This window comes from Podarcis muralis, chromosome 16, assembly GCF_964188315.1.
Source record: "Podarcis muralis chromosome 16, rPodMur119.hap1.1, whole genome shotgun sequence".
NCBI lineage: Eukaryota > Metazoa > Chordata > Lepidosauria > Squamata > Lacertidae > Podarcis > Podarcis muralis.
The window spans coordinates 29308703-29335335 of record NC_135670.1 but is presented as its reverse complement, the minus strand read 5'-3'; the positions used below and the strand labels follow the sequence as shown (position 1 = coordinate 29335335).

The 26633-nt window shown below is 44.9% G+C and overlaps 1 protein-coding gene across 1 annotated transcript in view; it reads left to right on the top strand.

Moving 5' to 3' along the window:
• The first annotated feature begins 1860 nt into the window (after nucleotides 1–1860).
• Nucleotides 1861–26633, top strand: part of PPIL2 (peptidylprolyl isomerase like 2) — an 80071-nt gene continuing 55298 nt past the window's right edge. The window contains exons 1-5 of the mRNA XM_028709404.2: nucleotides 1861–2043; nucleotides 4363–4412; nucleotides 6037–6082; nucleotides 8443–8505; nucleotides 9308–9359. Coding sequence (XP_028565237.2) covers nucleotides 2012–2043; nucleotides 4363–4412; nucleotides 6037–6082; nucleotides 8443–8505; nucleotides 9308–9359 — 243 coding nt within the window. The 5' untranslated portion in view covers nucleotides 1861–2011. The remainder of the gene's footprint in view (nucleotides 2044–4362; nucleotides 4413–6036; nucleotides 6083–8442; nucleotides 8506–9307; nucleotides 9360–26633) is intronic.

Below are 26633 nucleotides of genomic sequence, written 5' to 3'. Positions count from 1 at the left end.
TTTGACCAAACTGTGGGAGGCAGTGGAAGACAGGAGTGCCTGGCACGCTCTGGTCCATGGGGTCACGAAGAGTCGGACACGACTAAACAACAACAACAAAAAGTTCAATATCATCTGCCTTAGAGAGTGATCTAATATTTCTACTAGTATTTAGTAAACATAGCTGAAATGTTGAAACTACCACACTTGCCAGATATTCATTTCCACCCCTATCCTTTAATTGATACTAATGAACTTACAAAATGGGGGGGGGGGATTCACCCATCAATGAATTCTTGCCCTTAGATAATAACCCTCTCTAGCCACTAGAGCATGATCATTCCTGATTGGGCTATTGGCAGTGGCAGGTTGAGTTTATTTCTTTAATACTTCTCCAAATCTTTTTCTTTTAATGTAATATTTTAAATATGTTTTATTAAGGTGATTTCAGTTAAAATAAATAAAGTGATACAGAAAAAAGAAGGAAAAGAGAGGAAAAAACCAACAGCAAAGACATGTATAAAAGCGAAAATATGCAAAAAAAAAAAAGCAATATATGATATTCCCATACATTCTTGTATAAATTGGTATAGTGTTATTGTCCTAGTGCTTATATAAATGCTAATAGCCTACTACATTTTGTATAAACTTATACTTCTGCAAATCTTGTGGTTCCTCCAAGCCTGTTGGCATATATGTCTCTCTTGATAATGGCTATATAAGGATACTCAAGAGAACGGATTTTGGGAGCCCTTGCAATATATTAATTCCCAACTGTGGCCTCTGGACTACCAGGGGCTTCATTCAGTTGGTGTGACACATGTCTGCATTAAACACACAGTTTGGTTTTTAATTGTATTTTTAGAGCTTCATTTATTTATTGCAATCTGAACTCTCTGGAGTACAAACAGCAAAATCAAATATCTTTAATACGGTCAATGACCAGGAAAGAGTACAAACAGCAAATACGCTAAAAGGTTTTCAATAGTTTTCAATTGTATTTGTATTGCTCAATTGTATTTGTGTTGCTCCTTTTAGCGAGTACAAACAGCAAATACGCTAAAAGGAGCAACACAAATACAATTGAAAACTATGCATGTTGCCATTGCCACGAGAGGCAGAAAAACCATGAAAGTGGTCCTACCACCAAACCACCAACTGGTGGCCCGAAGGAGAAAAAATTGTGAGTAAACCACTCACTTTCACACAGGGCTATTATTGCTGAGTATTCATTGTGCAGAATAGTGATGGCCGAAAGAGGAGCCGAAAGAGACACCTATGCTTATTTTATATGCCCAGGAAATGTGATTCCCAAGCTTGCTTGCTTGCTTGCTTTATCTATCTATCTATCTATCTATCTATCTATCTATCTATCTATCTATCTATCTATCTATCTATCATCTATCATCTATCTATCTATCCAGGGCCGGATTTAGGTGTGATGAGGCCCTAAGCTACTGAAGGTAATGGGGCCCTTTATACGTCCAGCCGTCCTTTGGCAATAACAAATTGTCGTTTTTTGTGTTGAATATATGCTATATGGTAATTTATGGACCTAATAGATATCTAAAGCCATTTGCACCTAAGAAAATATGTATTTTATCAAAGTAATTGTTGAACTGAAATACAATTAAGAAGAAGTATATTAATAGTGAAATACAATTAAGAAATAATAGTGAAATAATTATTAAGGTTTCTTTCCCTTTAAATTTTTGGGGGGCCTCAAGAGCGTGGGGTCCTAAGCTATAGGTTGTTCGGCTTATACGTAAATCCGGCACTTTATTTTTTAAAGTTGAGAGAAGAGGGAGCGTGGAGAAGGGCGGAACCTTTAAAGTACCGGCTCGGTGCTTCCGGTTAGGGGACCCCTATGAGCGGCGCACTCCGCTCCACCGGAAGTAGCCCGATCTTCCGCTTTTCTCTGCAGGAGACTGTTTCTCCTCCGTTTGGATTACCGGCTGGGCTCCGGGTGGCGTTGCTTTTTCTTCCTCCCTCGCCGAGGCCACCGTGGAGGTGACCAAGCTCGGCAGCCAGGATGGGGAAAAGGCAGCACCAGAAGGACAAGATGTGAGTGGAAATCTCCGCCTCTCCCTTCCCACACCCGAAGCGAAAGGCCCTCCTGGTTCGGTTACGGTCAGGCTGGGGGCCGCTGAGCCTCTCCTGTCAGGTTGTTACCACACCGGGGGGGGGGGGCGGCGGCTGTTGGGGTGCCTCGGTAGAAAAGGCGGCATATAAATGCAGGGGCGGGGGACGACAACAACAACAACAAAATCTGTTTAATAATCTCTGCCTGCTGTTGTGTCACGTCAGTTTTTTAGGTTTTGTATTCAGTTCATGGCTGTAGCCAAAGGGGGGGGGCGTTTTAGGCCTAAATCAGTGCAAATCGATACAAATTTGAGGTTCTGCCCACCTCCTAACAAACATCCTGCCTGTGCCCATGATTCAGTTAATACATTAGATATATACAGTGGTACCTCGGATTACAGACGCTTCAGGTTACAGACTCCGCAGAAATAGTACCTCAGGTTAAGAACTTTGCTTCAGGATGAGAACAGAAATCGCGTGGTGGCAGTGGGTGGCCCTATTAGCTAAAGTGGTCTTCAGGTTAAGAACAGTTTCAGGTTAAGAACGGACCTCCGGAACGAATTAAGTATTTAATCCGAGGTACCACTGTGCTGTGGGTTAAACCACAGAGCCTAGGACTTGCTGATCAGAAGGTTGGTGGTTCGAATCCCCGCGACGGGGTGAGCTCCCGTTGCTCGGTCCCTGCTCCTGCCAACCTAGCAGTTCGAAAGCATGTCAAAGTGCAAGTAGATAAATAGGTTCCGCTCCGGCGGGAAGGTAAACGGCGTTTCCATGTGCTGCTCTGGTTCGCCAGAAGCGGCTTAGTCATGCTGGCCACATGACCCAGAAGCTGTACGCCGGCTCCCTCGGCCAATAAAGCGAGATGAGCACCGCAGCCCCAGAGCCAGCCACAACTGGACCTAACGGTCAGGGGTCCCTTTACCTTTATGACTGTATATAGATACACACACGGATATATACATACATACGGTGTTTCCGTGTGCTCTGGTTTCCATCGCGGTGTTCCATTGCTCTAGAAGCGGTCGCATGACCCAGAAAGCTATCTGTGGACAAACACCGGCTCCCTCAGCCTGAAAGCGAGATGAGTGCCACAACCCCATAGTCACCTTTGACTGGATTTAACTGTCCAGTGGTCCTTTACCTTTACTTTATATAGATACACACACGCATATATAAATATATCTATCGATATCTAAAAATCCACCAGGTTTTGCTGGACTGCTGTTTTTGTTTTGTTTTTTAATAATAACATTTTAAAATCGGTTGTCCAGTTTTACACCTTCTTTCTTCTTCTTTGGCGATCAATTGTAGCCGAGTAAGATTGTCTTCCATGAACACGGTCTTAACAGTGAGTCCATAAGTGACACTGGAGGCCAATTCTGGATCCACACATCCTACCACAGTGGGGACATGTTTTCGGGCGGGAGTTTATCATGGTGAGAGTTTGCCAAGCGTGTCTTCCTCTTAGCACGTTTCTCCCTTTTGTCCTGAGTTCGAGCATCTTCAAGCCCATGACGCCTTTGGTAAAGGCTGTTCTCCAACTGGAGCGCTCGCAACAGCGCAGCACACCAACCGCATCGTTCACAAGGCTTAGATAATAGTTCTGTATCTTAGTCTAAAAGGCTGTGAGGTTTAGGTGGGTTGCATAAGTTGCCCTCTCGCCACATGCGTTCCAAGAATAGTGCAGCTGGTTTTCAACTGGTTGCATTTGTTTTACATCCAGCTATGTCACTGGATGTGTATTGGCTGTTTATTGGTCGTTTTAAAAGCTATATAAAATTGTACTGGTACAGGTATAGGTTTAGTCAACTCAAAGCTCTGCTCAGAAAGTGACATAAATAAATAAGGCTTGACATTTGTAAAACAGGTGCTTGGTTTTTTTTACTGGTCAGAGAGCTTCATGCACACACACAACAACCCTATAAGGAAGGCTAGTACTATTATCTTGTAGATGGTGATGGGGAACCAAGAGAGAGCCATTTGCCTTCAAGTCTCCTGGTGAGTTTGTGGGCAAGGTGATATTTGAACCAGGGTCTGGGTCCTGACTGGGGCTTGCTTCTTCTTAAGTGCCTTTAGGATTGTAGCCTAAATCTTTTGGCTATTTACAAGCTTCCTTCTCCTTTGCTCTTATTAGATGGCTTTTCCATTCAGCTGTGTTGCAAAAGGCATTTCAAATTTGCATGTCACACCCATTTTTTTCTGTATCAGAAGGTTCTATAACTGCAGCAGCAGTTCCAAGCTCTGGAAACAAAACTTGGGGCGATAACTGTTGTCTCCCTAACTGTCTTTCTCTCTCTCTAGGTACATAACTTGTGCAGAATACACACATTTTTATGGAGGAAAGAAAGCAGGTATGTGGCTTGGATTTACAGCACTTTTAAGAGCATGGGAAGAGCCCGCTGGATCAATGGCCCATCTAGCTCAGCATCCTGTTCTCACGGTGGCCGACCACTGTGTGGGAAACGCACAAGCAGGATTCAAGCATATAAGCTTCAAAATCCCTTGTGGTTTCCAGCAACTAGTATTTAGAACAGGCATAGGCAAACTCCGGCCCTCCAGATGTTTGGGAATACAATTCCCATCATCCCTAGCCCCTGGTCCTTTTAGCTAGGGATGATGGGAATTGTAGTCCCAAACATCTGGAGGGCCGGAGTTTAGCTATGCCTGATTTAGAAGCATTGCTGCCTCCAACTGTGGAGGCAGAGCATAGGTATTATGGCTAGTAGCCATTGATAATCCTGTCCCGCATGAATTTGTCCAATCCTCTTTTAAAGGCATCTAAGTTGGTGGCTGCGAGACATGGGTGGCGCTGTGAGTTAAACCACAGAGCCTAGGGTTTGCCAATCAGAAGGTTGGCGGTTCGAATCCCTGTGACGGGGTGAGCTCCCGTTGCTCGGTCCCTGCTCCTGCCAACCTAGCAGTTCGAAAGCACGTCAAAGTGCAAGTAGATAAATAGGTACCATTCCAGCGGGAATGTAAACGGTGTTTCCGTGTGCTGCTCTGGTTTGCCAGAAGTGGCTTAGTCATGCTGGCCACATGACCCGGAAGCTGTACGCCGGCTCCCTCGGCCAAGAAAGCGAGATGAGCACCGCAACCCCAGAGTCTGTCACAACTGGACCTAATAGTCAGGGGTCCCTTTACCTTAAGTTGGTGGCTACTACTGCCTCCTGTGGAAGCGAGTTCAGTAGTTTAACAGTGTGCTGTGTGGAGAAGTATTTTCTTTTCTCTGTCCTGAGTATTCCAACATTCAACTTCATTGGACGCCTGTGAATTCTAGTGCTGTGAGACAGGAGGAAAAACTTTTCTGCGTCCAGTTTCTCCACACTGTGGAGAAACTATCATGTTGCCTCTTACTCGCAGTATTCCGACGTACAGTTATTTCCCCACTGTTTTCATGGGCGCATCATTGGGATCAGAAATGTGCATAAAGGGGGGGTTGACATTATCCAATGACGTCTGCTCCATGCCCACTCGTGTGAATGATATTTAGGGTATCTAACCAGCTTGCGGAGACTATCAGAGGTCACAAAGAGAAAGGAAAAATATATGAAAATAACAACAAGAGATGTGGAAAAACAATAAGAAAGGACTGGATAGTACTGTGAACATCATAAGGTTAGATTTGTGGACATTAAAACAGCAGTAAGAAGCAAGAAGTTGATTGGATCCCTTCGGAACTTGAAATATGGGTACCCCCAACAAAAATTTAAAATTCGGCTGTGTAATTTGGAATTTATGTAATTTGGTTTGATTTGATGTGATTGGTCGGTTAATAAAAAATTATTCTTAAAAAAAAAAGATATTTAGGGTAATGTGGTGTATCGATCGGAAATCCACAGTTCATTAATGCATTGTAAAAGGAATGTTAGAAACTGAAACAGAAGCTCTAGCATTATAATCAGGAAAACAATCTGTTTATCCCAGGTTGAACATGATGTGTGTGTGAAATGTTTTTATTTTGTTTTAATTGAACAGAAATTCCAAAGTCCAACTTCAGACGTCTACCTTTTGATCACTGCAGGTGAGCACTGAAGAAATATTAAATTCTGATTTACTGTATTTTTCGCACCATAGGGCGCACCGGACCATAGGGCGCACCCAGTTTTTAGGGGGGGAAATCAAGAAAAAAAATATCCCCCCCCCAGCCCCAAAGAGCAGCGTACAGGCTGCACACAACCTCTCCCTGCCAGAGGGGTTGCGCGCAGCTATGGAACAAGCCAAGGCAGCGAGCGGGATGGATCCCGCTCGCTGTTTTGGCTTCCCCTTTAGCCCCGTGCAGCCTGCCAGGAGATGCTGCGCAGGGCTAAAGAAGCCATAGCCCCGTGCAGCCTCTCCTTGCCGGAGGGGTTGCACACAGCTATGGAACAAGCCAAGGCAGCGAGCGGGATGGATCCTGCTCGCTGTTTTGGCTTCCCCTTTAGCCCCGTGCAGCCTCTACCTCCTGGGAGAGGCTGCGTGAGGCTAAGGAATCCATAGCCCCATGCAGCCTCTCCTTGCCGGAGGGGTTGCGCGCAGCTATGGAAGAAGCCAAGGCAGCGAGCGGGATGGATCCTGCTCGCTGTTTTGGCTTCCCCTTTAGCCCCGTGCAGCCTCTCCTTGCCGGGAGACGCTGCGCAGGGCTAAAGAATCCATAGCCCCGTGCAGCCTCTCCTTGCTGGAGGGGTTGCACGCAGCTATGGAAGAAGGCAAGGCAGCGAGCGGGATGGATCCCGCTCGCTGTTTTGGCTTCCCCTTTAGCCCCGTGCAGCCTCTCCTTGCCGGAGGGGTTGCGCGGCTATGGCACAAGCCTGCATTCGCTCCATAGGACGCACACACATTTCCCCTCAATTTTTGGAGGGGAAAAACTGCGTCCAATAGAGCGAAAAATACGGTAATTCCTTTATAATTCTTATGGGAAAATAGGAAGCTCCCTTACGCAGAGTCAGACCATTTGATCCCTGAAGCTCAGAACTGTATACTGTACACTGGCAGCTGCTCCCCAGTTTTTCAGACAGAAATCTCTTCCAGCCTGGGATACCAGGGATTGAACCTGGAAGCTTCATCATTTAGAATCACTCATTTAGAACCTTCATCATTTAGAATCACTCTCCTTTTTGAATCGCTCTCCTTTTTTAGTTGAGGTGACCAGAACTGTACACGGTATTAATATGTTCATTCGTAATAGCCCCCTTTGCATCTTAATCACTTGTGGCTCCCTAGTGAGATCAACCTCGTGCCATCTTTAGCATTCCTTTGGCACTGGGATAGCACATGAGTTGGTAGAGCATGAGACTCTTAATCTAAGGGTCATGGGTTGAGTCCTAAGGTAAAGGTAAAGGTACCCCTGCCCGTACGGGCCAGTCTTGCCAGACTCTAGGGTTGTGCGCCCATCTCACTCAAGAGGCCGGGGGCCAGTGCTGTCCGCAGACACTTCCGGGTCACGTGGCCAGCGTGACATCGCTGCTCTGGCAAGCCAGAGCCGCACACGGAACACCGTTTACCTTCCCGCCAGTAAGCGGTCCCTATTTATCTACTTGCACCCGGGAGTGCTTTCGAACTGCTAGGTTGGCAGGCGCTGGGACTGAACGACAGGAGCGCACCCCGCCGCAGGGATTCGAACCGCCGACCTTTCGATCGGCAAGTCCTAGGTGCTGAGGCTTTAACCCACAGCGCCACCTGCGTCCCCAGGGTTGAGTCCTACATTGGGCAAAAGATTCCTTCATTGCAGGGGGTTAGACTAGATGACCACCTTGGTCCCTCCCAGCTCTACAGTTCTGTGATTCTAACTGCCTTTTGAGGAAGCTTATAAGCACTCATCAGAACATGCCCATTTTTTCATCTGAGACTTTTCTCCAGTTTACCCAACTTTATTTTTATTTGTTTATTTTATATTATTATTATTGCTTTTATATTCCATCTTTCCTTCTTTGTGGCCCAAATCATCCATCTTCCCTTTTCCCCCTGACAACAACCCTGTGAGGTAGGATAGGTGGAGATACAGAGGTTGGCCCAGGGTCACCAGTGAGCTTTATGGCCCGAGTGAGGATTTGAACCCCATTTTCCCAGCTCCAAGTCTGATGCTTTAACCACTATACCACACTGGCTTTCCCAGAGTTTTAAGTGAGGATCTACTATGAACAGGGCTCTTTTTTGGGTGGTGGAGCTCCAATTGCAGAATATCCGACCCAGAACTATTTCTTTGTGGTCATTGCTTAGGTCAGGAATGGGGCGTGTTGTTGAACTCCATGTTGTTGGGAATTGTCGTTCAACAGAACATGCATGGCCCACGGGGTCCCCATCCCAGGATTTCGGTAAAACTGCATTGCTGGCTTATTGTGCTCTTCTGCTGATATTTAATTCACATTTACTTAATTGCCACATTTCTTTTTTTCTCTCCCCTAGCTTATCTTTGCAGCCATTTGAATATCCTGTATGCACACTGGAAGGCACCATCTTTGACTTGCTGTAAGTTGCTACTTTTTCAGTAGTCTTCCTCTCTTCCCCCCTTCCTCCCATTAGTATAGCTCTTCTCTCCTTGAAGGAAAATTGAGCAAATCTGCCATCTAGGATGCATAGCTCTTATCGTCACAAGTTGCTAATAGGTGGGGAGAATAATGTATGTCCTGAAAGACCTACATTGGCTCCCAGTATGTTTCCGAGCACAATTCAAAGTATTGGTGCTGACCTTTAAAGCCCTAAATGGCCTCAGCCCAGGATACCTGAAGGAGCGTCTCCAACCTCATTGTTCTGCCCGGACACTGAGGTCCAGCACCGAGGGCCTTTTGTCAGTTCCCTCACTGCAAGGAGCGAGGTTACAGGGAACCAGGCAGAGGGCCTTCTCGGTAGTGGCACCTGCCCTATGGAATGCCCTCCCATCAGATGTTAAGGAAATAAACAACTATCTGACTTTTAGAAAACATCTGAAGGCAGCCCTGTTTAGGGAAGTTTTTAATGTTTGATGTTTTATCGCTAGTAGGTAGTAATAATAATAATAATAATAATAATAATAATAATAATAATAATATTCTATTGGGAGCTTCCCAGAGTGGCTGGGGAAACCCAGCCAGATGGTTGGGGTATAAATATTATTATTATTATTATTATTAGGAAAGTGAGTTCATATCCAAGGTGTTATTTAAGTGGGGGGCTTCTCAGCTCACTTTCCTAAGCCTCTAGGCTCTACCAGAACACATGTGACTTTTCGGGAGGAACCAGGCATTTCTGATTTTGTATCTGATCCGCTGCATCTTTTTTGCTCTTGTTTTAGGAATATCGTTCCCTGGATAAAGAAGTATGGGACGAATCCAAGCACAGGAGAGGTAGGTTTTCTTGGATGGGGCGGGGGGGGGGGGGGCTGTGTTCCTCTAGAAGCTGATGACAGCCCAGCTCCCATGAGCCCCAGCCAAAGTAGCAAGCAGCTGGGGAAGAAGGGGATTGTAGTCCATCAGCAGGACTGCTGCCCAGCCTCCGTCCAGCTTTCACATTTACTCTTGATTTGGTGTACTCTGCTTTTTCTAAAATTAATTTTTTGTTTGCCAATTTAGCGAGGAAGGGAAATAGAATAAATAAAATTAATGAAGAAATAAAAGAGACAAAAGCAAATTATAATATACATATAATTCTAGTATAACAGTAGACCACAATCTGTTCACTTTGGGGATACAGTGACCATCAGTACACGAGTAAATAAATAAATTCATGTAGGCCCTGCAGATGTTCAAATAGGTATCCACATGTAAATTATGCATATATGAAATTCATTTAAACATTGCCAGGGCTGTGAGGTCCTTGGACCAGAGGTTTTCAACCTTTCTGAGTACATGGCTCCCTTAACAAACTACATTCTTTCTGCGGCACCCCTGTGCGGCTCAGGAGCCCAGTTATGCCACCCCTTGCCTGTAGAGCTGGCAGCCCCTCACCCTTTTTCGAACACCCTCCCTTGCGGAGTGTTTCCCTCAGTCTCCTCTCTCCACCCCTCTGCTTGGGAGTCTTCTGGGCAGCCGCTGCTGCTGCCCCTGGTCTCTGAGCTGCCCCCACCCTGCCCTAAAGAGAGGTGCCTTCCAGAGGCACCATTTGGCTATGGAGGTTGTAGCCAGGGCTGCTGCAATAAACAGCTGTGCAAGCCATTGGGAGGGGCAGACATGAGAGGGCTTGGGAGGTAGGGAGGTAGGGAGGGAGGGAGGGGAAGGAAGGAAGGAAGGAAGGAAGGAAGGAAGGAAGGAAGGAAGGAAGGAAGGAAGGGGGACAGAGGTCAGTGTTGCCCATGGCATCCCTGACTGTCATTCAAGGCACCCCAGGGTGCCACGGCACACTGATTGAAAACCACTGCCGTAGACCATTGTGTAATACCCAATGGGTATTTATCCCTCCAGTCTTGAAGTATAAATATCTTAGCCACCATAAGGACTCTCAAAATTCACTTTTCTTGTTCACCCATTAATCCAGGGGTCAGCAAACTTTTTCAGCAGGGGGCTGGTCCACTGTTCCTCAGACCTTGTGGGGGGCCGGACTATATTTTTTTTGGGAGGGGAATGAATGAATTCCTATGCCCCACAAATAACCCAGAGATGCATTTTAAATAAAAAGCACACAGTCTACTCATGTAAAAACACGCTGATTCACGGACCATCGGCGGGCCGGATTTAGAAGGCGATTGGGCCAGATCCGGCCCCCGGCCTTAGTTTGCCTACCCATGCATTAATCCCAAGATTCGGCTCACTCTGCATTTTATCTTGATTCTGATTTGAAAGTTATGTGCGCATGTGCTATCCTGACTTCTGAGAGCATGCACCATGCTTCTCAGTTGTGGCCTGCATGCCCGTTTGAAATTGGCCACATGGTCCTCCTAGATTTAAAGAAAAGCACAAAGAGATGCAAAGCATCTGCTTTGCATGCAGAAACCCCAGGTTTGTTCCCCGGCATCTCCAGGTAGGGCTGGGAAAGTCTCCTTTCCAAAGCCCTAGTAAGCTTTTGCCAGTCAGCTACGGTTCTGTATATGGGAAAGACTATTTGACTGATATGCACCTTAATTCATTCCTTGAGTTTCTCTAGAAGGTATCCTTGCTATGTGTGCACTGTGCAGTGCGGAATTTACATATAAGCTAAACAAGCTATACCTTAGGGCCCCACTCTCTTGGGGGCCCCCCAAAAAATTAAAATTTAAAGGAAAAAAACAACTGGATGTACATTTCCAAAATATAAGATAAAAAACCAAATAAAATCGATAAAATACATATTTTGTTATGTGCAAATGGCTTTAGATACCTATTAGGTCCATAAATTACCATATAGCAGATATTCAATACAAAAAACAGCGACAATTTGTTGTTGACAAAGGACAGCTGGACATATAAAGGGCCCCATTACCTTCAGTAGCTTAGGGCCTCATCAAACCTAAATCCAGCCCTGCCTGTGTGATCTTTTTCCTCCTTTCCGTTTATTGATGAAGCCATCCCAAATGTCTTACCCTCGATTTCTTTGTTAACTTGAGCATCATTTTAAATTTAACTTATTTCACATATTTATATTCCTGTGTGGATTGTTGCTTTCTCCCCTTGGTTGCTTCCTTCTGCTACTTCCTGAATTAACCCTTCTGGAAAACTTTATGCGCTCCTGGGATTAAAGCGGTTATCTCTTGCCTAAATTGAGGCTAGTAGTGCCGATAGCATCTAAACAGAACGGACTTTTATTTGCTGTGGGTTGCAATTATTCCGTGCTTCACAGTCAAACCCAAACTCAACCTTTTACGCCTGTTTTCAGGACAGCCCAGAAATACGTGGCATTTAGACTTCCGGTCGGTGCCAGCGCTTAATGGCGGTCCTACCTCCGAGCTCCGGAGAAGGACTGCTCCGCAAGTTCGGGTCTTACCCGCTACGGCGAGTGGGGGACCCCTAAAATCTCAGGCGCGGAAGCCTGAGAGCAAGGAGACTCGGTGGGCACCTTTGCGCCCCCCGGTACTGTGAAAGAGCCTTTTTAAAGGCTCCGGAGCGGCATCGGGAGTGAGCGCGGTGCTGAGAGTCGCTACCCAGCCTGCGGAGTGAAGCCGCGTCGCCATTAGCGGAGAGCGCCGATTCCTTCCTGAAAAGAAAATCTGGACTGGATTCCCGTGAGTAAGAAGGGAAAAAAATTAGGAACCTTTAAAAATTGAAAATTTGGCTGAAAACGGGAGGGCAAAAAATAAGGAAGTCTGCCCCCCCCGGACTGCAGGAATTTAAAGCAACGAAAGACCTCGCTGCAGTTATTAGAAACTTAGTTGCGAACTGTCAAACCTGAGCTGTCAAAAGTATCTCTCCCCTCCAGATTGGCAGGAGAAGGGGGAAAAAAGACAGTCTTGTGAAGATACTCTTAATTTAAAGGGAAACAAAGTTTTTCACTGCTCTGATCCCCGGGACGACCTGCCAGGACTTAACACCGGGAAAACTGTTCTTTAAAACAACTTTGAAGTGGATATAGACTATACCTTAAATGGTGGAAAAATTTTAAGACATTTAAGATTTAAATGGGACTTTGTTATTGATATTGGACTAACCAAATTTAAATTGGAGAAAAAGTTTTACAACTTTAATGGCGGACTTGAGATTTTCTACATCCGGCTTTCTGTCTCTCTGTTGTTTCTAACTTGGAAACTTTTAACTGCTCCCTCTTGAGGGCTAAGAGGGAAAAATTGTAAAGTAACTGACTAATACTGGGATTTTCCATTGCAAGTTTTTCCTGTGAGAACGGCCTTGGGATATGAGTGGCACGGCAGAGGAGATAAGAACCAGATCTAAAGCTAAACTAACACAAAAGAAAAGAGGCTCAATCTCTGGCAACACAGTGCCTGCACCAGACAGTGTGACAGCAGCATCAATGGAACCTATGACACAGGCACTGCTTAAAATAAATCAATCCCTTGAGGCCTTAACAAAGCAATCAGCAGAAAATTCAAAGAAATTGACAGAACTTACAGCAAGACTGGATTTGAATACCACATCAGTGGCAACAAATACAGAATCTATAAATAGACTGATTCAGGAATCTTCAGAAACAAGGAAAATTGCCGAGAGTGCAAAATCTGTCGCAGGTGAGACACAGGAAAGACTTGTGCCGATTGAGAAAAAGGTGAATGAGCATGAAGCGGCCCTCTCCTTACTGGAATTACAACGGAAAGAACGAAATCTGAAATTTAGACAGGTTCCAGAGAAAGAAGAGGACAATCTGGCGGAATTTCTCACAGAGGCAATTCTGGAAAATTGGCAAGGAGATCTGGAGGAAGATGAAGTGGGAATAACAACTGCTTTCAGACTTGGTAGAAAGCAAAGCAAGAAGTCAAGGGATTGTCTGATCACCTTTAGAACCAAAGAGGAAAGAGACAAGATACTGAACCTTCATTATCAAAAAGCTTTGGTGATTGGAAACATTCAAGTCCAAATCTTTAAGGACATCCCTAAATACATCTTGGAAGTGAGGACTTTTTATAGAGATCTTGCCAATTTGCTGAGGAAGAACTTCATACCCTTCAGGTGGGAATTCCCACAGGGGTTGTCCTTTAACTACAAAGGGAAGAAAGTAAGAATAAGAACAGTACAGGAGAAAGAGTACTTTTTGGAGAGAAACCTAGAGGACCTACAGAAAGGTACGGTGGATCCGGCAAGAGAAGGACAAGGATTAACACCAGAAGGAGGAGGGCTAACGGACATTGCAAATCTATCATTTGGACTACCACAACTGCCAACTGAAGAGGAAGAAAAACTTGGAGCAGTCGGAGGATCAAACATCTAACAAACAAAATGTCTCTGCAACTTCTAAGCTGGAATTGCAACGGTTTGAACCATCCCAGAAAAAAACGACAGGTTTTCCACATTTTGAAAAGGGAACAACTGGATCTGATATGTCTACAGGAAACTCACATAACTAGAGCACACAGGAAATTGTTGGTGAACAAAAGACTGGGACAAGAATTTATATCTTCCGATAAAGTAAAAAAGAGAGGAGTAGTGATTTATGCAAAGGAAAAATTGGACCCGAAGCTAAAATTTAAGGATGAAGAAGGAAGATACCTGGCAATTGAAGTACAGATCCAGGGGGAAAAATATTTGATAATTGGAGTATATGCACCAAATGATGGGAAGGCAGAATTTTTTAAGAAGTTGCATGAGACCTTACTAGATTATCTCGACTGCAAAATAATAATGATGGGGGACATGAATGGAGTGGTTTCTACAAATATGGACAAGGCACAAAGACAGACAATATCCAAAGAAGGAAGATTACCAAAGACTTTCTTCGAGAAAGGAATTCAGGTCGGAGTGAAAGAGTATAAATTAAGGGCATTTGCAGATGACCTAGTTTTGACTTTGCAACAGCCAATCACTAGCACAAAAAGAGTTTTAGAACTGATCGAGATATTTGGTCAAGTTGCAGGATTTAAGCTGAACAAACAAAAAACTAAAGTTTTGGAAAAAAACCTAACAAATGAAGAAAAAGAGACATTCCAGAATGAAACAGGTTTGGAGATAGCAAAAAAAGTGAAGTACCTGGGGGTGAATTTGACATCGAAAAATGTGAATCTTTTTAAAGACAATTATGATAAATGTTGGACAGAAGTTAAGAAAGATTTAGACATATGGTCAAGGCTGAAACTTTCCTTGTTAGGCAGAATTGCTGTTATCAAAATGAATGTATTGCCTAGAATGTTATTTCTGTTTCAGACATTACAAATAATAGACAAGATGGACTGTTTCAAGAGGTGGCAGAAAGACATATCGAAATTTGTTTGGCAGGGCAAAAAGCCAAGAATAAAATTTAAGACATTAACAGATGCGAAAGATAGAGGGGGTTTTGCCCTGCCGGACTTAAGACTCTACTATGAATCAGCAGCGTTTTGCTGGTTGAAAGATTGGCTGCTCCTCGAGAATACAGACATTTTGGACCTTGAAGGATTTGATAACAGATTTGGTTGGCATGCATATATATGGTATGACAAGGTAAAATTGCATAAAGGTTTTAAGAACCATATGGTGAGGAAAGCTCTGTATAATGTTTGGATTAAGTATAAAGACCTGTTTGAAAGTAAAACCCCCAGGTGGTTGTCACCAATGGAAGCAAAAGAGGTGAAAAAATTGAATATGGGTTCTAATTGGCCTAAATATTGTGAAATTATAGAACAAGATGGTGAAAATGTAAAATTGCAGAGTTTTGAGAAACTGAAATTTAAGGTGAGAGATTGGTTACATTATCGACAGATAAATGAAGTATTTAAACAGGACAGAAAGAAAGGCTTCCAGGTGGAGAAGTCAAAATTAGAAACAGAACTGTTAGAACCCAATACTAAAAATTTGTCAAGAATGTACAACTTGCTGTTGAAATGGAATACTCAAGATGAAATGGTGAAATCTAATATGATTAAATGGGCACAGGACATTGGGCATGACATTGAATTTGCAGACTGGGAGCAGTTATGGACCACTGGTGTTAAATTTACGGCATGCAATGCCTTAAAAGAAAACATTATGAAAATGATCTACAGGTGGTACATGACTCCTGCTAAGTTAGCAAAGATCTATCATTTGCCCAATAACAAGTGTTGGAAGTGTAGTGAAACGGAGGGAACCTTCTATCACCTTTGGTGGACCTGCCCGAAGATTAAGGCTTTCTGGGAAATGATCTATAATGAAATAAAAAAAGTTCTGAAGAGAACGTTTGTTAAAAAACCAGAGGCCTTTCTCTTGGGTATGGTGGGCCAAATGGTGCCAAAGAAGGATAGGACATTTTTTATGTACGCCACCACAGCAGCAAGAATTCTTCTAGCAAAGTATTGGAAGACGCAGGATTTACCCACGCTGGAAGAATGGCAGACGAAGGTGATTGACTATATGGGACTGGCAGAGATGACTGGCAGAATTCGAGACCGGGGGAAAGAGGCGGTGGATGAAGACTGGAACAAATTCAAAGTTTATCTTAAAAACTGTTGTAATTTGGAAAATTAGGGGCTCAGAGTTATAAGAGATAAAGAACTACAGTGGTATTAATAATTAACTGAAGTTAAATACATGAAATATACTTAAGTTATGATCAGAGGGTTGCTAAAAAATCTTGAAACAAGAATGCAGGAAAGGGGTGGTATGGGGAAGTCATGTTTTTGTTTGTTTATGTCTATGTTTTTGTTTTGTTTATTCTTTATTTATGGAAAACTAATAAAAATTTATTATAAAAAAAAAAAAAAAGAAATACGTGGCATTTATTATGAGGCTGTCTTGTTGGAATCTGCAGAGATTTCTTTTAAACACTAGGTGGCAGCTGTGAGACGAGTGTGAAAGGTTTGGCCCAAAAATCTTTTTGTACCAGGGTTTTCGTCTCTTGTAGAGATGTGCACATGGCGCTCTTCTCTGTAACTTTTACCACCCCCAGTGTGCTTTTGGAATTATTCTGTATGAGAAACAATCTGTGAGCAGGAGTGTGATCCTGTGCATGCTTAGACTCAACGAAGTTCTACTCAAGAGTAGACCCATTGAAATTAATGAACCTAAGTTAGCCGTCCCCGTTCACTTCAGCAGGTCTACTCTGGAGTAGCAATGTGACGACATGATAGATGGACGTGTATGAAATTTTGCACAGGGTGGAGAAAGTGGAAAAGAGAAAAGTCGTCGTCCCCCCCCCCCCCATAACGCTATATCTTGTGAGCATCTGATGAAGCTGAACGTTAAGAGGATTCAGGGTAGACAAAAGAAAGTGCTTCTTCGCACAGTGTGGAGTTAAACTGTGACACTCGCTCCCTAAGAAGGCAGTGATGGCCACTGACTTGAAAGGCTTTAAAAGAGGACCGGACAAATTGATGGAGGAGAAAGGCTGTCAGCTGCTATGAATCACGATGGCCGTGTTTTACCTCCACTGCCAGGGGCAGTAATGCTTCTGAATCCCAGTTGCAAGAAACCACAGGAGGGGACTCCTTGTCAGGCATAAGGTTCTTCACTGCTGACTTTAAGGCTGCCTGTTGTTCTTCTGCAGCTGTGGGACCTAGTATGGCCTGTGGCCAGAGCTTCCCCATAAAGAAACACAAGGTTTTTTTTTATGTATTTGGTTTTGTTTTCTGTGAGGCGCAATTCCCACTGAGGTGGTAAACCTGTATCTTCAGCCTGTTGTTGTTGTTGTTGTTGTTGTTGTTTATTTATTATTTATACCCTGCCCATCTGGCTGGGTTTCCCCAGCCACTCTGGGCAGCTTCCAACAGAATATTAAAATACAATACAGTGGTACCTCGGGTTACATACGCTTCAGGTTACATACGCTTCAGGTTACAGACTCCGCTAACCCAGAAATAGTGCTTCAGGTTAAGAACTTTGCTTCAGGATGAGAACAGAAATTGTGCTCCGGCAGCACGGCAACAGCAGGAGGCCCCATTAGCTAAAGTGGTGCTTCAGGTTAAGAACAGTTTCAGGTTAAGTACGGACCTCTGGAACGAATTAAGTACTTAACCTGAGGTACCACTGTAGTCTATTAAACATTAAAAGCTTCCCTAAACAGGGCTACCTTCAGATGTCTTCTAAAAGTCAGATCGTTGTTTATTTCCTTGACATCTGATGGGAGGGCGTTCCACAGGGCAGGCGCCACTACCGAGAAGGCCCTCTGCCTGATTCCCTGTAACTTGGCTTCTCGCAGCGAGGGAACTGCTAGAAGGCCCTCGGCACTGGACCGCAGAACGATGGGAGTGGAGACGCTCCTTCAGGTATACTGGACCGAGGCCATTTAGGGCTTTAAAGGTCAGTGCCAACACTTTGAATTGTGCTCGGAAATGTACTGGGAGGTGCAAGTTGGCCATGGCTGAATGCTCCTCCATACAGACCCCACCCCCCACTCCCAATGGAGAAAATAGTACATTGGTGACAAGAAGTATTCAAATTGCTGAGCCTTATTCCTGATGTGCTAGCTTTGTCTGCACAGGTTTGTTTTGTTCCTTTGGTATGGAAAATGTTCTGTCAGAGTGAGCCACTAAGTACAGTCTGAAGTGATACATCCTAGGTGCAAAGTTTAACACCTTAGTGCAATCTGAGCTGAAGGGTGCAAGGTGGCGCTGCAACAATATGCCATGTTTAGTTTAAATTGAGAATTATTTTCAGCTCCATGGCAGCAGATGAATCACTTGCCGTGTTCTCACAGTCACAACTCAGCTCAATAAGTCTAGGTAATAATGAGCCTCTTCTCCGAGCACATAGCCCCTTTGTGGCACTAACAATCCAGGAATCCCTCTAATTAACCACTGTTTCATGATTATGAACTGCAACACTGTCCATGATCAAACAGGAGAAGTGTTACTTTAGCAGGGGGCTTCTTAGTAAATTTTGCATGCGCTGCAGCCAGCCGGTGATAGGTTCTGAATGCCTGTTGTCTGCCTTGTTTTTCTCCTCCAATGGAAGTTGCGGGGGCTTTAATAGCTGATGGGTATTCTGGAAGGGGGACGCGGGTGGCGCTGTGGGTAAAAGCCTCAGCGCCTAGGGCTTGCCGATCGAATGGTCGGCGGTTCGAATCCCCGCGGCAGGGTGCGCTCCCGTTGTTCGGTCCCAGCGCCTGCCAACCTAGCAGTTCGAAAGCACCCCCGGGTGCAAGTAAATAAATAGGGACCGCTTACTAGCGGGAAGGCAAACGGTGTTTCCGTGTGCGGCTCTGGCTCGCCAGAGCAGCGATGTCACACTGGCCACGTGACCCGGAAGTGTCTCCGGACAGCGCTGGCCCCCAGCCTCTTGAGTGAGATGGGTGCACAACCCTAGAGTCTGTCAAGACTGGCCTGTACGGGCAGGGGTACCTTTACCTTTACCTTTTTTATTCTGGAAGGAGCAGGGGAAAAATATGCGCCTTTTCTATGATGTGTTAATCCAGCATCCGCCAACCTGGCGCCCTTTTGGACTACAACTCCCATCAGCCCCAGCAAGCTGAAGTTGTACTCTGAAACATCTGGAGGGGGCCAGGTTGGCAAATGCAGTGTTAATAAGAATAATATGCTTATAACTCTTCCTGAAATGTAGCCTGAGGATGACTAAACCTTCCCCAAGTGCATTAGAGAGTTATTTTCATGCCTTCCTTCCCACTCACTCCCATACTTGTTTTTCTGTTATGCTTTTCCCATTGTCATCTCCTGCAGATGGGAGTGTGCGGTGCTGCCGCTGTCCATTTAGGGGAGAAACATTATTAACTGACCTTTGCAACATCCTCCCCGGCTTCCACAGAGTTGTTCCAAGGGATAATGTCATAACCCTTACCTGGATTGTTGGGCTTTGATACCGGCACTATGGTTACAGTTCAAGAGAAATTAACACTGTGGTGTGTCTTGTGATTGCTCTGTTTTTCTTGCCCAGCTGCAGAACATGCACAGCTCAGTAGATCTGGCTGACTTGGGCTTTTGGCTTGGCCCCTTTAGCTACTGTGTTTAGATAACTTGCAGGTGGGCATGCTTTGGCTTAAGTCGCTGGTGGCAGTTGGGAATGGATCTGTGGATTTCATTAAAGCAGGCATAGCTAACATTGTGTCCTGCTGATGTTGTTGGACTCCAACTCCCATCATCCCTGACCATTGGATGCTCTAATGCAGGCATAGGCAAACTCGGCCCTCCAGATGTTTTAGGACAACAACTCCCATCACCCCTAGCTAACAGGACCAGTGGTCAAGGATGATGGGAATTGTAGTCCGAAAACATCTGGAGGGCCAAGATTGCCTATGCCTGCTCTAATGGGACTGATGGGAGTTGTGATGCAGCACAGCTTGCCTTTAGGGGCCCTGTAAATCTTCTGTTTCTCCTACAATTTGCACACTGCTGTGAGCCAACTCCACTCCAACTGGGTTTGGAATGGGTATTTCCTCGTATGGCTTTAATTTGTTGTTTCTGTTGGTGGCGACGGCCACATCCATCTGTCTCGAGAGACATAGAAGTCCGCCTCCAGGGGTGAAGTCAAACCACTGTGTTAGCAGCACTGAAGTGACCTCTTTGGAGCGCAAGGCTGGGCAGTGTGTCTGGAGGTCCTGGGCTGCCCAGACAACAATGCTCCCCTCTTGGTCTCGCTGATGTGGACCGAAGAAAAGCAGAGCAATACATTTGGCACCCGATTGGCTGCAGGAGTTGACAGAAGGAGGCGCATGAGACTCCACTCCAGATTAGTGTAAGGGTTTGCTCCTTAGCCTTTTCTTCTCTCGGAAGATATCCCACAAGTCAGTGGGAAGGGCTGCAGCTCAGTGGTAGAGCATCTGCTTTTCACACAAAAGGTCTCAGATTCAATTCATGGCAGTGGCATCTCCAGGGCAAGAACTGCCAGCTGAAATCCTAGGAGCTGCTGCCAGTCAGTGTAGACAATACTGAGCTAGGTGGCTCAGTAGTCTGACTTGATATCAGGCAACTTCCTGTGTTGGTTTGTTATTACGCAGTTCTGTGGGTTAAACCACAGAGCCTAGGACTTGCCGATCAGGTCGGCGGTTTGAATCCCTGCGACGGGGTGAGCTCCTGTTGCTCGGTCCCTGCTCCTGCCAACCTAGCAGTTTGAAAGCACCTCAAAGTGCAAGTAGATAATTAGGTACCACTCCGGCGGGAAGGTAAACGGTGTTTCCGTGCACTGCTCTGGTTCGCCAGAAGCGGCTTAGTCATGCTGGCCACATGACCCGGAAGCTGCACGCCGGCTCCCTCTGCCAATAAAGCTAGATGAGTGCCGCATCCCCGGAGTTGGTCACAACTGGACCTAATGGTCAGGGGTCCCTTTACCTTTTACCTGAAAGGCAGGAGATGAGACTTCTGTGCCGGCTGCAGCTTCCAAGCTGCCTTCAAGAGGTACCCCCCACCCTCCTTTAGCAGTTATGCATGGGCTTCACCCTTATCTGTGTGGGGTGCCTGGTGGAAGGAAGAGACCTCCTTTTCTCTCAGTGCCTGGCGCAGCCTTTTGATGTCGTTGGCTACAAATCCTTTTAATGCAGCATGGCACCCTACGTGCATGACAAATGGCCGTGTGAGAATTTGTCGGCTGGCTCATCCATCACACGCTTGTCCGTGGCAGAAGGGCAATCAATTTCAGCCGTTCGGCTTGTTTCATCTTCGGTCTGCCCTGGTGCCCCACTAACCTACACAGTCATAGAGCTGCTGCTTTTGTGTGATGGCGGCAGCCGGGAGGGGCGGGAGAGGCTGCCCTCCTCAGTCCTGGGAGGGGTGAGCCGTGTCAGCTGGCAGACGGGAAGAGAGAGAGAGCTCAGTGCCTAGGCTTGCTCCTAATTGCCAGAAAGGAGGCTGCCTTGCCAAAAGTCTCTTGGCTGGTATTTTTTTTTGGGGGGGGATAAAAGGCAGCACCCGTACCCCAAGCATCAGCCGTATGACGTGCCGTGATGTTGATTTCCATTTTATCTAAATAATTGGTGCGGCAAACCCATTCAGAATGAATTTTTTAAAAGAAAAAACGCATGTCAAACTGGGTCTGTGCACATTAATTTAAATTCTGCGTCATGATAACCCGGATTCTGCAACATGAAGCGGTGCTGCCAGCTTCATGCATGATTGGCTTGCCTTCCATTTCCTGGAAAAAGACGGAAATGATCACTGGACAGCATTGTTTCACTAATATTCTTACGCACTTCCTGGACCGTCAGGCTTTGTAAACCTTTGCATTTTATTTGGCTGGCTTCCACGGGCCACAATGCCCCTGTAGTTTTACCGGCAGCTGTATTATCCATGCTGCTAACAACAAATTACGTTGCATTTTTTTTTTTTTTACAGATGGCTCCAAGTCACAGGATCGTGTGGGAGTAGCATGAGTCCATATGGACCGCGCTGTTGCAAGGAAGTTCTTGTCTGAATCATCGCTGTTTACTGCAAGAACCTCTTTGCAATCTTTTCATTACTTTTATGAGCTTGGAACAATCTGTTGATTATATCCTGGCTCCCAGAGCTTTAGAATCATTTGGGTTCAACATGACCTAGTTGCTTTCCTTTTCCCCTGTTGGAGACGGAAAACAGGAACACTGAGCAAGCTCCTCCTCCTTCATCCTCCACTCTGACTATATTCAAGTTAATCCCTTCAAGATCTCCAGGCAGGACTTCATTCTGGTTTGAATATCATTTGTACTTTACAGTATTCCGTGCCTTTTGATCAAAAAATTCCAATAACAAACAAACAAACACCTTCCCAGCAACCCTTATTCCTTATGGCAAAGCCTAGGGAGTCCTTCACCTTCAGGACAACTCTTTTTTTAAAAAAAATGATATTTATTAAAGTTTAACAGTTACAGAAAAAAGAAAAGCAAACAATAAAAAGTTACAATACTTCAAAAATAAAAAATACAATAAAAAACAACAATACAACAAAACAATAAGAAAGAAAAAACAAAAACATTTAAAAACAAAAACATTTAAAAAAGGGGAAAAACCCATCCAGTATTTTCATGTCTTTATCTTTCATTTACTTATTTCCTTGACTTCCTCACACCTCCCTTTTTTGTATTCTAATTCAATTAGTTGTTTCAGCAAGTCCTTTCCCTCTTTCTCAGATTTTGTTCCATAATTTATCTTGACGCAATTTAACCTTAGATTTTACACCTTGACCCGTTAGCAATCTATTCTTACTTAATTCTTTATAACATTTCTGCTAAAGCCATATAACTTCTTTCCAGCATCCTTCTAACATTCATTAATTTTACAATATTTCTGTAAATATACTTTAAATTTTTTCCAATCTTCTTCCACCGACTCTTCTCCCTGGTCTCAGATTCTGCCAGTTATTTCCTCCAACTCCATGTAGTCCATCATCTGCCGCCTTCAGGACAACTCTTGATCCCAGAGTTCACTGGTGTTAATGCCAGAGATCACCATGAATCTTCTTCGCTTGTCTCTAGGCTAACTTCTTTCACCAGAGCCAGTGTGCTGTAGTGGTTAAGAGCGGTGGACTCGTAATCTGGTGAACCGGGTTTGCTTCCCAGCTCCTCCACACGCAGCTGCTGGGTGACCTTGGGCTAGTCACACTTCTCTGAAGTCTCTCAGCCTCACTCACCTCACAGAGTGTTTGTTGTGGGGGAGAAAGGGAAAGGAGAATGTTAGCCGCTGTGAGACTCCTTCGGGTAGTGATAAAGCGGGATATCAAATCCAAACTACTGCTACTACTATTCTTCTTCTTCTTCTTCTTCTTCTTCTTCTTCTTCTTCTTCTTCTTCTTCTTCTTCTTCTTCTCCTCCTAGAGCCCCTTTGACCCAAGGAAGAGTCTCAATATTTTATTCTCCCTCACAGACTACCAAGGTTGCAGTAGTGAGACTCTGATCTCTGTCACAGTAGGAACCAGTCTCAGATTACTGGTCCATCCACCTTACTATTGTCTACACTGGCTGGCAGCAGCCCTCCTGGATTTCAAACGGGGTTTTTCTCCCAGCCCTACGTGGAGATGCCAGGGATTGAATCTGGGACCTTCTGCATGCAAAGCAGATGCTCTCCTACTGAGCTAGGACCTTTCTCACTGAATGCCAGCATCACAAACTAATGGGACCTAATTTACTGGCTGACACAATAGGGTACAGTATTTGGGGGGGGGGACCCAGAGAAATCCCTCCAAGAGACAACCTCTCTAGGCCATGCTGAAAGAAGGATTCCATGAGCTAGCTCATCGCCAGCTGATAGAATACAGTTCTTCAAATGCCAAAGCTTGAATCTGAGTGCGCTGTTAATAGCTACATTTCAAAGGAACTATTCCTATGTTCAATGCAATTATCACCTAGCTGTGATAATTCACTGCCTTTAAAATCCCTGGCCAGCTACCTGCTACCTCTGTTAGGGAGTGATACTAGTAGACCTTCACCCTGAGAACCCATCCCTAAATAATTATCTAATAATAAATAAATAAAAATATTATTTACATCCGGCTGGGTTGCCCCAGCCACTCTGGGTGGCTTCCAACACATACAAAGACATAATAAAACATTAAACATTAGAAACTTCCCTATACAGGGCTGCCTTCAGGTGTCTCCTAAAACTTGCATACCTATTTATCTCCTTGACATCTGATGGGAGGGCGTTCCACAGGGAGGGTGCCAGTTCTGAGAAGACTCTCTGCCTGGTTCTCTGTAGCTTCACTTCTCGCAGTGAGGGAACCACCAGAAGACCCTTGGAGCTGGCCCTCAATATCTGTGGGACTTTGTGCTTTGGAGTGGTAGATCACATTTAAAGCACTTTTATACCACTTTTAACGGTCAAGGTTTCACCCCAAAGAATACTGGAATCTGTGGTTTATTATGGGTGATGGGAATGATCAATCTGTGAGGGGGTCTTCTAACAGCTCTCAGCACCCTTAACAAACTGCAGGTCTTGGGATTGTTTTTGGGGAAAGCCTTTAGGGCAGTGGTAGATTTTAGGTAGGCAGATTTTTGATGCCGAGCCTTTGACACGTGTTTTGCAGTGTTCTAGCAAAGACGTCCAGTATGCCTGTCTGTGTTTCATCAAAGTAAAGTGGGTGTCCTTGCAGCACCCTGTTTTCAACCCACACCTGGGAAGCTGCCTTGCACAGAATCAGACCATTGGTCCATCTAGCTTACTATTTATGTCAGGGATGAGAAACATATGGCCTCCAGCTGGTCTCCAGCTGCTATGAGCTATCAAACCAGCATGGCCAATAGTCAAGATTGATGGGAGCTGCGGTCCAGCAACATCTGGAGGAAGACTGGCTCCCAACACCTGGATTACATGAAGAGCCCATCCATCAGTTACTGAATCTCGTTTGCAAAACCAAGAGAGAAATCACAGTCTGTGGGTTTTCTCCCACTTACTTCTACTGAAAGTAGACACTTTGAGATGACTTAGTTATATCCATTCGTTTCAATGGAGTAAGATAGGCATTGGATCCAGCGCTTATGTTTTTCTAAGCCCCCAAAATGATATCAGTGGTTATTTTAGTGGTCAAATTAATAAGACTAATTGCAGTAATAACTAGCGCACTCTATAACCTTCCAGCGGAAATCCTTTTTGGAGTTGTCACTTTCAATCAGCTTGGCTGGCTCTCATACGAATGCCTTTGCTGCGAGGGTTGCCCTGCTCTGCTTTTCGTGCAAAGTCCTTTTAATTTGGGCCGCAGCAAGCTGGAAATGAAAGTTTCACTCTGGGGGTTCTTTCATTTATCTTCGGCCAGCGATTAAGACTCTGCTTTGGTTTTATTGACAATCTGAAACCCCAAAAAAAGAAACGAAAAAGGAAGGAAAAGTGGAGTGATGCTGGAGGAGTTATGATAGTCTCCCCTGAAAGAAATGGAGAAGTAAAATAAGAAACTGTTTTCTAAGATTGTTATGTGAAGTAGTGATAGGCAACCAAATGTGGCCCTCCAAGACTTTTCCTGGCCCTTGGGACTCTCACAAGCTGCAGCCCTCACCAGCCTTGCTCCATGTCCTCCTTGAGTACTTTTGCCTGTCTTGGAATGTGTCCTTGACCTAAGATAATGCTTTTTGCTTGCCTGGATGGAAAAGTGTATGCATGTGTGTGTAGCATCCTCTGGATGAATGAATTTTGGAACGCAGCCTTCCGTGCAAAGGTGAGAGTCACATCTTTTGCCTCTGGCCTCACCCATCCATGGAATGCGGGCCCCAGATGATCCCTCAAGCGAGAGAATGTGGCGCTCTGGCCGAAACGCATTCCCCATCCGTTACATAAGATGTTAATGGAATTAAAAGAGAAAGAAGTTTAAAATCTTGTTCTTGTACTGTCAAATATTGGAACTGGGTGTGTTCCACCTTGTATGGACCACTTACATTCAGTTTTTACTGATATGCTAGCCTTAATCATTTAGAGTGCAAAGGGGAAGGTTGGAGATGCATGCTTCCTAATGGTTTGGTGCGTTTGTCTTGGTCTGGTGTGTTTATATCCATTGAAGAAGTGTCCTCATTGTGCAGTCTGAAAATAAAGACCATGAAATCAAGATCATTTTAACTGGGCACCTAAAGGACATCTGATTTGATGCCAACTGAACTGTTAAAGGAAGGAGGTTCCATAGCAGAGGTGCCACCACTGAAAAGGCTCTTTGTAGTAGCCCTATACTTGTCCTCCAGAAATTGGGAGGTACCTAGATGGGTCCTCTCATACTGCACTTCATAACAGAGTTGATATAGGACCAAGCTAGATGTGAATGTCCTACATTCCATTTAGCATAGGAACATATGGAACTGTCTTATACCAAGTCAGACCATTGGTCCAACAAGTTCACTGTTACCCACGTTCCCTGAGACCAGGTCTCCAAGGTTTCAGGCAGGGAGTCTTTCCCAGCCCTATCTGGAAATGTCAGTGGTTGAACCTTCTGCTGACAAAGCAGCTGTTCTTCCACTGAGCCATGACCCTCCCCAAAGAAGAGTTTGGATTTGATATCCCGCCTTTCACTTCCTTTAAGGAGTCTCAAAGCGGCTAACATTCTCCTTTCCCTTCCTCCCCCACAACAAACACTCTGTGAGGTGAGTGAGGCTGAGAGACTTCAGAGAAGTGTGACTAGCCCAAGGTCACCCAGCAGCTGCATGTGGAGGAGCAGAGACGTGAACCTGGTTCCCCAGATTACGAGACTACCGCTCTTAACCACTACACCACACATAGGAATGCTGCTTTTTACCAGTGTTCAAAATTAGCCAGGCGCCGAGCA